Source organism: Notothenia coriiceps, unplaced genomic scaffold (genome assembly GCF_000735185.1).
Source record: "Notothenia coriiceps isolate Sejong01 unplaced genomic scaffold, NC01 NC01_scaffold00011436, whole genome shotgun sequence".
NCBI lineage: Eukaryota > Metazoa > Chordata > Actinopteri > Perciformes > Nototheniidae > Notothenia > Notothenia coriiceps.
In genome coordinates, this window is record NW_011344137.1 from 1,541 (window position 1) to 16,142 (window position 14,602).

Below are 14,602 nucleotides of genomic sequence, written 5' to 3' on the forward strand. Positions count from 1 at the left end.
CTATCATATGGGATCCTCTGCTTGCTTCTTTCTCGATGCGTCTGCAAGATTTGGAGGTTGCTTCTGATGGGTACCGGAGGTAAGGACACCCTTTTTCCGACTGGGGGCGGCGTTGGACAGCCACTTTCAGCCGGCATCCCGTCGTGCAGTACTCCTCTCCCACCACCCCTCACCACCACCCACCTACCTCACCCTCACTTGTGGAATCAGCTATTCAGATCGCATGCAAATCCAGGAGCGTCACCGTGGATGTGTGTGTGTGTGAGTCGAGAGGAAAAGAGGGAGAGATTGAAGTGCAGTTGCATTCCTGGAGAGAGAGAGAGAGAGAGAGAGAGAGAGAGAGAGAGAGAGAGAGAGATAGAGAGATATCCCTGCCCCTTGCTCCTCCTTTCTCCTCCTTCCTCACTTTCCTCCTGGTCTCCCAGCCGGCGGCGGCAGAGAGGGATTTTCAACCCGGGCTGCAGATGCAGGGAACAGGGCTGCAGATTGAAAGAGACACCGGTAGTCAGTAGGGAAGTTGTGGAAATAAGTGATTATTTTTGGAGAAACGCATACGAAAGAGTTTTGTTCACGGACGCTCCGGGAAGTGACATTTTAATTTCGTGAAAGTTAACTTTTTTCGGTTACATCCGTGTGGTGGTCATGGGTTCCCATCGGGCACTCGCGGGCGGCCGGACAGTGCTGCTTGTGGCGGGGCTGCTCGTGGCTCTGGGGCACCGCTGCGCCGCAAGCTGCCCAGAGAGAGAATTAGAGGACAGGGAAGAGGAGGCCAACATAGTTTTGACCGGCACCGTGGACGAAATAATAAACATGGACCCGGTGCACAATACCTATTCTTGCAAGGTACGTGTTTTTCTGTGGTTTCAGTAACGATCAAGTTACCGCAGCATTGCTTCAAGGGGGAAATACACCTGCTTCTTGCACCGCAAGTACTGCTAATAGTGTTTTAAGTGGAAGGTTAAAAGTCCCATTATCTCTTAACATCGTGTTTCCGATGGAAGCCATTACCAGCAAGTTTATAGTCCAACTCTCTCAAAGGCATCAACAGCTTGCCTGAAAAACATTTTACAAACTCATTCATCCAGAAGCGTTTGGCAGCAGTTACACACACAGCGAATCCACTTTACTTGGTTTTCACTTACCAACTATCTACAATAAAGGTCTAACCAAGCTTGTAATCATCCCAAACATATGTATGTAAGAGACTCACTTCTGTGACTCTTACTTTATTTCTAGTCATAAATGTTAAAAAACATGCAAATCCATTTTCCAGAGGCTCCCAAGTGATATTCTAAATTATGATTTGTCCTGTGGCGTTGCTGACAAGTACATCTCTAACTAGAGATTTGTGACTTAACAGTTATATCCCTTGGGATGAAAGACAATTCCGTAAGGAGATGATTGGGTAGTAGGCTACCACAAAAACACTTAGCAGTCAGTACAGTGATTGTAAGCGACAATAATATGTTTTTTTTCTTTTTCTGTGAAGACAGTTTTAACAAGTGCTGCAAGGTTTGCCCAAAGCAATAGAGATGTATGCCCTACAGATTCATTAGTCACTCATATGAAACCTCCTGTGTATGATAAACTGTACATTCCCCATTCTCTTAATCACAGGAACATCATGTCTCTATCTAATGTACCACATGTCTAATGGCATATAGGCTGAAAATCACATTTTCAGGCTTCCTCCATCCTCATTCCAAAGCCCTTCTTAAAACTAACTTTTGCATCATCGTGGACTTGTGGTAGACCACTCTATAATCAGTCAAAAATAAACAAGTGGTGTTTGGTCAGCTCTCGCAGCTATTTTCCTCTGCAACCACACGCTTCCCGTCTCCCGGTGAATCAGTGGAGTAGATTAGACGCACACGGCTTTCCCTCTGGAAACAGAAACCACCACCAAGCGCTGACATGAGATAAGGCGGCTAACATGTAGCAGAAGGGGCGAGCTTTCTCATGACTGTGCATAAATCAGACTTTTTGTTGCACTGATGTATGGCATCAAAATGAATTCTGCTTTATTTTAGATACGTGTATCTGGATGTATTGTATGAGATGTATTCAAATATAGATAATTACTGTTATTGCATAAAATGTTAAGGAAAGTTTGTTTTGCGTAGGTGAAAATAAGTTATTTGTAAAGATCAGAAAAGCACCTGCCTGTCATTCCACAAACATGCATGTTAAGGAGAAACCATGACTCACATAGCCCGGAACTAGCCAAATCCCTAACAGAGCCCTTGTGCATACCTATTCAGGAAAATAATATGTATGTTCTTGACAAAATACTAAGAAATATGGTGTCCTTCTGTTTTTTGTTTTCGGCTGTAGGTCAGGGTGTGGCGCTACTTGAAAGGGAAGACCAACATCAACCGTGAAATCCTCCTGGACGGCGGCAACAAGTTGATGATAGGCGGCTTTGGCAACCCCGGGATCTGCGACAACCAGGTAGCCACGGGTGACACTCGCATATTCTTTCTCAACCCTGCCAAGGAAGACATGGGACCAGAACACAAGAACGAACTTATGCTCAACTCAAGTCTGATGAGGATTACCCTGCGCAACCTGGAGGACGTGGAACACTGCGTGGAAGGTAAGCAGCCTCTTGTGAATAGAATAGCCTGTCTTTCTTTGGATGGAATACACAGCACGTGTTGTTGGGAGTCTTAAAAGCCCGGCAACATCTTGCAAGAAACAGCGAAACAAAACACAACTATAACGCTGTGTGGACGAAGCTTGCCGGTGGGCGTGTCTGAAACTCTGACCAACAACCAAACAAGCACGCGGTTTGATTGGCTAGAGCTTGTACTGGCTTATGATTTGATTGGCTGACGCTTCCGTCGAAGCATCAAAAGTTGAACATTGCTCAACTTTTGAAGCGAGGAACGCGAGCAGAGCGAAGCAACGGAACCACAATGAAGTTCGGCAAAGCGTGACGTCACCCCGTTCAAAGTGAATGGGCTGAAGCGTTGAAGCTTCAACGCACCCCGCCGTGTGGACGTGTCGTAACGCCAAGCGTCTGAATTAGCACTAAGCGAATGAGTGCTAACATAACTCACGGTAGAAATATTTTATACTTCATCGGATCTGCACAAACAATATATCACATGAAAGCTGAGATTCCACAGATTCCAATGGTATAAGTAGCATCACTGTGCGACCAAAACTCACGGCAGAGAAAGCCAGCAAAGACAACACACAACTTCACTTTACGTAGCAAACACGGCAAATACGTCTTACCTTTGCTGTTTTCTGATCAAAAGTTGTGTTCAAGGGCATTCAAATGCATATAAACGCTGCTGAAGGTTAATCCAATGTCTCTGTGTCCCTTTGAAATTATTACTGATAATCCATCATCACATTTATGGCAATAAGCCTAGTTTTCAGTTTTCAGAGTGTAACATAGCTTTCGGTTTGGGCAAGCTGCGTGCGCATCACTCTCATTCCTCAATGGTAACGTGTAGGTGGATTTAGGAACTCCCTCCCGGTTCTATTAGCCGCTTTCACACCGCAGGACTTGCCATACTTTAGTGCCGGCACTAAAGTACCACGGCACTGAATCCGCCAGGGGGCTAGTGCCAATTGCATTCACACCGCAGTACTTTCCCTGAGGCTAGATTACGCTGACGTCACTTCGTCTTCTTCTTCTCTGGGTTTACTGGCAGGCCGCAAAACCACTTCACGGCGAGTACAAAAAAAAACGAGAGAAGAAGAACTACACCGGGGAGGGGGTATTAAGCCCACCCGCTGTATATGATATATATATATATATACATATACATATATAATAGGTAGGCTCAGCAGACAGACCGTAGTGCAAAGATAAAGTGTCAAATGATTATCTACTAAATAGTGAATTCAGCATCAACTTCAGATGAAGATGAAGTTCATATCTTCCTAAGATACGTGTTACTTTATGTCCCTACTAGAATCCGAGCTCAAATGACTCAAACAAACAAAATGTCCAAGCAAAGAATCATGTGCACCATGAGGCTGGGTTATAAGGGTAATTTACAAATAAAATACCCCATTATAACAATGGACTTTATCTTTATGTATTTATTATATATTACCCCCTCAGGCTGATTTTGGAAAAGGACATTAACCGTTGTTTGGTGTTTTTCCCTTATTTATCTAAAACAAATGACATGATAAATTACTTGTGTTTATGTGTGTAAGACTTGTGTTTCTGCCCCTGCCATTGCTGCACAAGGTTGCAACATTGATAAATTCAACCACCGACCATACTTCTCAACCCTCCCGATTTTCGCGGGAGACTCCCGATTTCATTGCCCTCTCCCGGTTTCCTCCCGGGGTCATATTTCTCCCGCATTTCTCCCGATTTCGGACAAAATCAGATTTACACACGACTGTTTCCACTCGGACTTTAATACAGCTACACCATTGTTTAGTTTCCATGGTAACACGTCTCTTTAGTAGCGCGCAACTCAAAGTCTGAGAGGGTGAAGCAGATATTCACAGAAAACAGAACAAGAATCGACAACTACTCTACTCTGCTCACTCCTTTCCTGTAAAATCACAGGTCAGCCCACACATCTGCTCCCATCAAAGGACGGTGCTACAGGCCGCCAAGAAGTGCACTTAACAACTACAATAAGCATGTAATGTTAATCCAACAGTCCACGATCCACTAGCACCCTACCCCCCCCCCCCAATTTTGACATTGGCAAGTATGCCACCGAACTGTTGCTCTCCATTCTTTCCCTATTCTGCACATTTGGGGTGGGACACAATAAATTAAAGCTTCGCCCAGTTTGTTTGGTTTTTATTGCACGGTCCAAGACATAACAATAAACGGCATCACGCCGCTCAATGAGCTTTTGCGAAACATCGCTCAAAACATTTGGAGTGGGAACTGTTTTCTGTAGAAGCTGCTGCATCCCGTCCTCCAGAGTAAATTGCCAGAAAGCGCCGACACTTCCTCATCATTCCACCGCTCCGGTGTTCGTAGTACGTAAAGTACAAAAAAACTACTCGCCTCAGGTGTGCGATGTGGTTTTGTAGCGAGGAAAAAAATGGCTGCTTAACAAAAAAAAATTCTGAGTCTAACGGGCATGGTTTGCAATTCGCCCAGCCAATAGAATATAATACGAAATTGGCACGCTTTTATCACCAGGTCTACCACCTCTCTAGAGGGACTGAAAAATGGGCCAAAAGAGTTCCCGGCATTGAGTAGTCCGGCGGTGTGAACGCGACATTATTGATAGCTAACGGAACGACAAGAACCAACCAAAGTACCAGGGAAAGTCCTGCGTGGTGAATGCGGCTATTGATGAAAGTAGTACCCGTAGAGCCCAGTAGAGGGTGGAGCCCTGTGTGAGATAGAACTGATACTCCACATGTTCAACAAAGCAATACTATCTACTGTCACACTGCATTTTATCTCCTAAGCAGTGCTCAACATTTCATTTTTAGGGAACCTTCCCAAAGACAAAAAAGTGCAAACAAAACAAACTCGCTTGCAACCCAACCACCAACTAAAGGAACATCACCATAAAACTGAGACACTAGATCAGATAAACCCCCTCACACACTAAGGCTGAAAAGGGAAATCTGGAGCCCTCTAAATCTCNAAGATGAAGTTCATATCTTCCTAAGATACGTGTTACTTTATGTCCCTACTAGAATCCGAGCTCAAATGACTCAAACAAACAAAATGTCCAAGCAAAGAATCATGTGCACCATGAGGCTGGGTTATAAGGGTAATTTACAAATAAAATACCCCATTATAACAATGGACTTTATCTTTATGTATTTATTATATATTACCCCCTCAGGCTGATTTTGGAAAAGGACATTAACCGTTGTTTGGTGTTTTTCCCTTATTTATCTAAAACAAATGACATGATAAATTACTTGTGTTTTTGTGTGTAAGACTTGTGTTTCTGCCCCTGCCATTGCTGCACAAGGTTGCAACATTGTAGATAAATTCAACCACCGACACCTGTCTGCTCTCACATTCTTCTATTCTGCAAATTTGGGGTGGGACACAATAAATAAAGCTTCGCCAGTTTGTTTGTTTTATTGCACAGTCCAGTGTTTCCCCTATATACAAATAGTGGCGGCGCAGCGCCGCTGCTGAAATATGAGCGCCGCTGCTAGGGGGCGCCAGCCAGGTACCCAAAAAAAAAAAACTTTTTTTTTTTTTCTTAAAATAATAATAAGTGGTGAACTCTTTTTCATTTTTGATTGTTTGATATGTGGATTTGTAGTATTTGTATTACTGGCATAGGCGAAACAGGTGGTCGCCTAGGGCGCCAGATCTGGGGGGCGCTGCGCTGGTAGCTCTGGGAGGGAAAAACATTTTTGACCGTTGGTGCTCATCCAAATGTTCGGCCTTGATGTAACAACATTCATAATTAAGTAAATGTAACACCCTTTTCACCCCGGTTACACGTTTAATTTGGCTTGTACGGTGGGTGCTGTAGGTGATGAAAGTGGGGGATGTTGGCTTATCAGGCGCCCGCAGCTCACAGCCAAAGTGGTAGCGTGGTAGCGAGAGAGCGAGCAAGGGAGAGGGCGCACCTTTGGCTGTGAGCTGCGGGCGCCTGATAAGCCAACATCCCCCACTTTCATCACCTANAGGGAGACAGGATTATTTATACATGAGGTAAGGGGGAACAGGTGGAAACAATCAGGGGCGGGGCAGACGCTGACGATGGCGGGAAAACACACAAAGGGAGGAAGTAAGGGAAAATGAGAGACAAGAGGTAAGCACAAAAATAAAACAGGAAGTGCAATGACAGGACTAGACAGGTGAACAAATCGACTTGACTAAACATAAATCTAACCTGGGCTATGAACTAAACGTGAAACAATAACATGAACCTGATTAACATGACATGAATAATTTAGCAAACATGACGGGATGTTACACATATTTGATTTTTCAGATACATTCCTCATATTCTTATTGTCCTTACACTATTTATATCTCATTTTAATACGACCTCTATTTTATAATGTTTGTAAACATTTTTAAAACAGCCTTTATAATAGTTATTTATTTCCTTTTTTTTACAACTTTACTTCGCTTAATGTGTTTATGAATGCACCATTACACACCAAAGGAAAGTCCTCTTATGTGGAAACTTACTTGGCAATAAAACTGTATTCTGATTCAATCCAAATATAGCTAGTGAAGCCTGGAAACAATGATGCCAGCTTTGTATAATTAGACTCATTGCTGTGCATATGAATGGCAGTAAGTAACAGGTGGATACCATGAGACAGCAGGGAGCATGATAGGCATAATTCACCTGTATTGGCTCAGTGCGTCTTCAGCTTACATCCAGAAGGTGACAGGATGTAACTAACCTCTGAACCATGCACTTCCTGTATTTTATTCCCTAAATGATACTCTAATTTCACAGACAAGTTTTGATGCTAAATGCCAAACACATTGATAAAATATGCTTCCTAATAAAAGCATAGTTTGAATAGAGTTCGCCAAGTACACCAAGTTTACTTTATAGTGTGTCCATCTTTTTCAAAAGAAAAGTTTCTCAAAGGAATCCCTTATGTATCCTACAACAAAAAGCATGTAAAGGGCCCAAAAAATATATTTTTCTACCCCAGTTTTCTCTTGATCTGAGCCACTCCAGAGTGACAGCTGATCTGACCTAAATACAAATCACGTTGAGGCATCTGCTATCCCACCATAGTGTCCCACCATAACCCCTTTTCTCTAAACCTGATGTTTCTGGCATGTTGACAGTAAGTAGCCATACTTGCCACGGCAGCTGCCCTTTCTTCAGAAATGTGCTCTTGGATCAAGAATTTTGTCACGGATCCAGTTCCCCAGAGGGAGCCTAGAACTCATGCAGACTGCTGCTCTGAGCTCTTTATGTCTGGGATTGAAGAGGGAGGTTTCCGGGTCACTGTACATCCAAGTCCATGTGCAGCGCCTCCCAGGTCAGTTCCACTTTGCTGTTCCTAAACTAAAGAAGAGCTTAACTAGGACTTTGACACAAGCTTCCTTTACACTTCCTTCCTTTCCTTAACACCGCTTGGCAATCAAATGTACTTTCTAATGACTTATTTAGAACTACAAATCATGATTGACAACAACAGCAGGAAAAACGGTGCCATGTTGGAAAACCTTTGTTTGAGAAATACTTCTGCTAAAAGGCTATGTTTTTGAACTGTCGCAAGAGAAACAGAAAAATCTTTGAAATTTCTCGAGATGAGAATAATTAAATGTTGTTCATTATACATATACTGTATTTTACAGAAAAGGAAAATAAAATAAAATAATATAAATAATCGTGTCATATTGCATTGAGCAAGTACAAAACTAAAATTACAACAAGACATGTAGATCCTGCCCTATCACAAGACAGACAATATATTTGGACAGGCAAGATGTTAAACAGTATGTGTGTGTGTACACCGTGGGCATGTTAACATCTCACAGAAGTGACAGGCATGTCACTACATGTAGGTATCTTTCAGAAAATATCAATACCATCTATGATTCTTATCCGCATGAGAGTGATACACTCCTGGTTTTGTCTGGGATACGAGCCAAGGTGAATAGACTGCGTTTAAGTGGTGCGTTCCTCCAATGCTCTCGTCCATCTTTCACGACTTTCTCATTTCGGAGTCCTTTATCGCCATGCCAAGCAGGCTCTCCACTCCCACATTTTTAATTCAAATCTAAAATGTGCAATAACTCTGGAGACTCTGGACTAGCTGGGAAACAGGTCTGTTGGTCTTGTTTCTCCCGTCAAGCCTTTGTTGTTTACTTCATCAAAGCCTTTCATCAAGCCTTTCTATTTGTCCAATTCTGTTCACTTCACTGAATAAATGCTTTGATATAAGCCACACAGGGGACGCAGATTTACCAGGGGGCACACCTTAGTAGAAAAGCTTTACACCAAGAAAGTGAACTCTCCGTCTTAGACTATAGCCTAATCCATTGAAGGACCCTGAGAAAAATCCAATCATCAATGTCCGTCTACTTGACTTCTCCTTGCTCAAGACAAAAGGCTGCTTGTGTACTGGATAAAGAACCCAGTGGTTTAGCTCAGTCACCTGTCTACATAGTGTTCTCCCACACTTTTTAAAAGCCACAATAAAATAAACTCCATCTACCTTTGGGATTTACCTACAAGCCGTGAGTTTTTAGCACTGGGAAAGTCAAATAAATAGTATGTTCAGTAGTCCTAATCTCTTTCTAGAATGCCTTTGCAAGATTAAAACATGAGCAGGTGGTATTGGTGGCTGATGTTTAAATTATAGGGCAACAACCTTGATGCCAGGATTCCCAGTGTTTTATAGCGGAAATAAAGGCTGCCTCTGCTAAACTGGAAATCATGACACTTGAGAAATAGACCTTCTGGGAAGCAAGCATAGGTTCTCAATCAGGTAATAGGAATAAAAAACATGTAGCCATATGCTTAATGAGAGAGGCTACTGTTAAGAACATTATAGTATAGCATGGGACCCATAAGGAGCTCAGATGGCGCTAAATTAAATCCTGGGAAAACCTGTGCTGGTCTATCAACATACTTTGTCTTCCAGTATGTTGAGTCACTGATAAACTAAAGCTGTGAAGTGACCCTTTCATATTTTAGTAAGGCTTTAATTGTTCTAGAAAAACAGGAGTTAACTGCCCTGTAGATGACAGGCATAAAGGCATTTACGTTATGAAAGAGTACATCGCAGGGCTAAAAACTGAACTCCTCTCCATTTTTCCCTTATCAATCTTTCATTATCTCATCACATATCTAGAAGGTGAGGAGGAGGGTGCAGGCAGCCAGGTAGGAGCTTTGTGCAGGTTAGGAATTCCTGCGAAGTCTGGGCCTCCTCCTTGCACAAACATTGAGGACATTTTTTCCGTGAGGCCTAGGTTCATTCATTGAAGGATCGCTGGACAAGGGGGAGGTGGGGTGGGGGGCAAAACAGTCATCCCACATCCCACCCACCCCGAGAAGCATTCCACAGGACTGTCTGCTCGCCCATCATTAAGCAAGACCACCTGCTGGCAAATAAGGACCCCCATCATGTTCTCAGCAAGCCTGGCTTACCCCATTAGCAGTGAGCCTCTGGACTGCTGTACACATGGATCATAAAGAGTTAGCGGTATGTTGAGCAGTAAAATGCTGCTCATTAACATCCCACAAGGACTTTTGATTGTCCAACCGGCGGAGCACACTGGCTGCACACAGTATTATGCAGCAGCACAAAGGGACAAAGAAAATATCTTTGATGCAGCTGTTGCATGACTGTGCACCGACTTTCTGACAGACTCATCTCTCCTCTACTAAATAGAGTCGAACTAGAGGAAGAGATGAAGACAGAAGAAAGAAACAGCCCTTTGTTGCTGTTCTTCGTCAGGGCCTTGAGCGAAAGACGCTGGCATCGAGTCATCAGGGGCTGAAACAAAAGCAGCTGATAAACAGACCAAGACAGATAAGATCTCCCTGAATGCTCAACACTTCTCCATCAAGAGGGCTTCCTCTCTTCCAAACCCACAACACCTTCGCCTTCTCTCTCTCAACACAGCACAGGAAAAAATGATAATATACAGAGTGCATACCTTTCAATTTATTGCCTCTTAACCCAATTTTTGTAGAACAAGGCGTTTCGGCTCAGCCTTGAATTAATCCTCTTTTACTTAACAATAACCTCATTTTTGTTTCTTGAGACACAGCACATTATGTGGCAACTGCCTAATATTCAGCCCTGGCAAGGTGCAAGTGCAACAATGCAGATGCGACACTTTTTTGATATGTCAGTATCATATTCCAACCCTAGAAATACTGGTAAGGGAGTGAGTAAGCAAAGTAGGCCAATCTTATGTGTACAACATTTTAACAGCACTGCAAGTGTTTACTGAGATCTTGTAAACACTCCTCTGGGGAGGGCAACTATGGCACATGAAAGCCTGCAGCAAAGTGATCACACACATGGACTGAGTGGCTCTGAAGTGCCACCGCCCAGGGTGACGAGCACAGCAGTAGAAAAGTAGCGCGAAACATGACGCCTGAAGGCATCCTTTTTCACAGGGCGATGATCCAAACTCAAACAAATATGCCACAGAAAACACAACATCCAGTAAATTCCACCCAAAACATCTACATCACATCATTCACCGAATTTTTCTTTGTGTACGCGTCCTTCTCAAAACTCTTGATGGCAGGGAGCTCACACAAAGTATTTTTTCTTCAACCTCAGACAACGCGCCTCCCCACCTAGCTCTCTGCCAGGCATTCCTGAGTCTATCCTAGCTATCGAAAATGTCAAGAATGAGGCGAGAGCAGAGGATGGTACAATGAGTGTTGCGGCAGGTAGAGTCTTGTCCCGCTGTACTGACATCCAACAGTCTCCGGGGGTAGTGGTTGCACGGAGCGGATGAGATCTGACTTGACTCTCTTAATTAAAACTCTTCCCTGAAACAAGCCTCAAAGCTCATTCTCTACCGGATGGAGACATGCAAGGTAATTATCGGGGTGATTTCCACTCTAATTCAAAACAAATACAGATTGCACTGTGTGGCTGAACCTTGGAAGTGTATCAAGATATTACTTATAGAAAATAAATGCATAGGAAGTCCCTGAAAAAAGGTTCAGTTCTTGCAGATTCCTTAATACATGATTTCTGTCTAGCCTTTACTTTCTTGAAGTATTTTCTTACCGCTATTCCTTCAACTGTACGGTGATATGAGAAAATGAGGTTATGTTAAGTAAACCCTCTTCAAGTACAAAGCCCCTAAACAAAAAGGGCACATTCTAGACAGTTTGTCAGAGCCAAGAAACTCCCCTTTCAACAACAGGAGTCCAAAAAGAAGAAAAGGGGGGTGAATAAAAAGGTTAGCCGTGCAGTGTTTCGTGCCTGGACAGACAAACAGAAGAAGTTTTATGTGAGTGCCAAATGCAACTTAACACTGCAAACAAGCTCCATCCATTGGAAGATACTGCCACCCAGAAATGTTCAGAGGAAAATACCCAGGTTATAGACTCAAGCAACTCTCGCAATCGCCGCAGAAAGTCTTCAGCAAGGTGATTCATGCTCTGATTCGTTTCCCCCTGGTGTTCCCGGGCCAACCTAAGTGTTAGATTCAAACTTTGAACAGCTGCCAACATTGTCAAGCACCAGTAAAAGTTAAACAGCAGCAAGCTCACTGCTCACTGCTCGCTGGCAATGGGGGCAGAGGCGGCTACAGTCTCACAGTCACGGTGGATGCTGACATTTATTAGTCATGGCTGTATGGCTCGTCTCATAAGAGCTTGACAAATTACCTCTCAACCAAAAAAGGCCTCAGAGGAATAGAAGTTTTTAATTAACTTTTTTTATGCTAAAGTTCTGTTACACAAATCCATAGAATAAAGCACCTTTAATACACAAGGTATTATAAAGCAATAATTTTTGTGTGGGCAAGTTTGATCCATCCATTCATGTACTGTTTCTGTTGCCCTTTTCTCTATGTAGGTAAAGGGTTATTTTCAGTTTCTTTTACAGTGAAGTTAAAACAGTAAAAGGCTATGAATTTATTGTAAAAAAAAGTGTGTGGGAACCTGCATTGCCCTGTAAAGCTCCCATGTCACGTTTTATGTGAATGTTTTAGTTTCACCTCTGACTTAATAAAAGGGGCCTGCTACAAGGTTCAAAGGTCAGGGATCATCCCTTAACCACTCAACCTGTGTCCTCAAGGTGCTATCCAGACTCACCTACCTCAAGGCTACGCTGGGAAAAGCTGGAGCTTCACCATGGCAACAAAGCTCCTGAAATGACTCATGTGTCCTTGTTACAGGGAGTTCTGGGAAACTTTGACACTGTGTGCCTGAAGCTATAATTTCAGCAGCCACCGGTGTATGAAATCCTTGCCGCTTTAAGTGATTTACAATTACTGTGGGAAACAACAGCGTGAATCCTCAACTGAATTTCACACAGGTAACAGGAAATATTCCAACAACTTATTAAAAAGCAATGCTATGCCCTGATAAACCTAAAAATGAATTTCTATAAATGTTAAGAATTCCTAGAACTACTTTTTTTAACCTGTTAAGCCCTGAGCCTGTTTTTCAGGTTTCAGGCTCGAAAATTACATGACCAGAACAAATTACTATATCTTCACTTCTAAAAGGGGTAAATTAATAACTTTTTTCTCAAAGCAATGATACACGTGTGAGTTGGATGTAGAAAAGTCAGAATCAATATAGATGTTTTTATTTTAAAGTAAATTCAGATTGAACATAGTAAAACAAATTTAATTATAGTTTCCGTCCAAAAAAGAAACCATTTGCTTATAGTGAAAACCACCCTTGAATGATGGGATAGTAGACTAAAAGCTTTAGGAATCCAAACCATAACATATAATAATTACCCTGTATCAAGATTGATGCAAAACAAGTGACATTTGACCTTTTTAGAGAGGTTTAGCAAAGAAAAAAACACCTCTGGGTGTATTTGCCATATCTCTGGAACCCATTGATCGATGTTGGTGATTGACACCACTTTTGAACCGTTAGAGCCAATAGCCGCATTCACACCGCAGGACTTTCCCTGGTACTTTGGTTCTTTAGTTCCGTTAGTACCAATAATGTCGCGTTCACACCGCCGGGACTACTCAGTGCCGGGAACTCTTTTGGCCATTTTCAGTCCCTGCTAGAGAGGTGGTACGAACCTGGTCATAAAAGAGTGCCAATTTCTATTCTATTTCTATTGGCTGGGCGAATTGCAAACCACGCCCCGTTAGACTCTGAATTTTTTTTGTTAGGCAGCCTTTTTTTTCCTCGCTACAAAACCACATCCACACCTAAGCGAGTAGTTTTTTTGTACTGTAAAGAAGTTATGACCACACGTACTACAACACCGGAGCGGTGGAATGATGAGGAAGTGTCGGCGCTTCTGGCAATTTACTCTGAGGACGGGATGCAGCAGCTTCTATAGAAAGCAGTTCCCAACTCCAAATGTTTTGAGCGATGTTCGCAAAAGCTACTTGAGCGGCGTGATGCCGTTATTGTTATGTCTTGACTGCAGTGTTTCCCCTAGGATGGAGTCATAGCAGCGGTGCTAAGGCATGTGGTCCCAGCATAATGTGAGCGCGGAGCACGTGGTAATTTTTTTAGTGCGTGCGAAGTGCGCCCCGCCAATTTCTTTCTATGTGTCAGCACAAGAAAGGCTCTTGAGGCCTAGTACCATGGCCGGTTCTAGACAATTTGCTGCCCTAGGTGAGATTTTAGGCGATATCTTATGTGTAAAGAATAAATGAAAAATGTCTACAAAAGACAAATACACTGCAGAAACTTATTGACATAGGCAATAGATGTAAAAATGGCTTCAAATGTATTCAGTATTGTATGAACATGTTTGAATTGGGGGGTGGACGTCACATCCTTTAGGGGGGTCCGGGGGTATGTAAAATGCTTCAATCTGGTGCACTTTGAGCACACAATTACTAGAGACCTGATCTAGGGGGCACAACTCTAAAACGTCCATATGAAAAAGATCGGTTTACATTTTAATAATCAAATAAGTATGTGAACATAACCAATAACTACCATAGCCAATAACAAATAAATGTAGCTTATTTTATTTTTGTTGTTCATTCATATCTTATTTTACCTAGTTA

The 14,602-nt window shown here is 42.7% G+C and overlaps 1 protein-coding gene across 1 annotated transcript in view; it reads left to right on the forward strand.

Annotated features, from left to right (window-relative positions):
• Positions 1–392: 392 nt before the first annotated feature.
• The window catches only part of LOC104946713 (agrin-like), a 109,992-nt gene continuing 95,782 nt past the window's right edge, over positions 393–14,602 (forward strand). The window contains exons 1-2 of the mRNA XM_010772587.1: positions 393–843; positions 2,335–2,596. Coding sequence (XP_010770889.1) covers positions 643–843; positions 2,335–2,596 — 463 coding nt within the window. The 5' untranslated portion in view covers positions 393–642. The remainder of the gene's footprint in view (positions 844–2,334; positions 2,597–14,602) is intronic.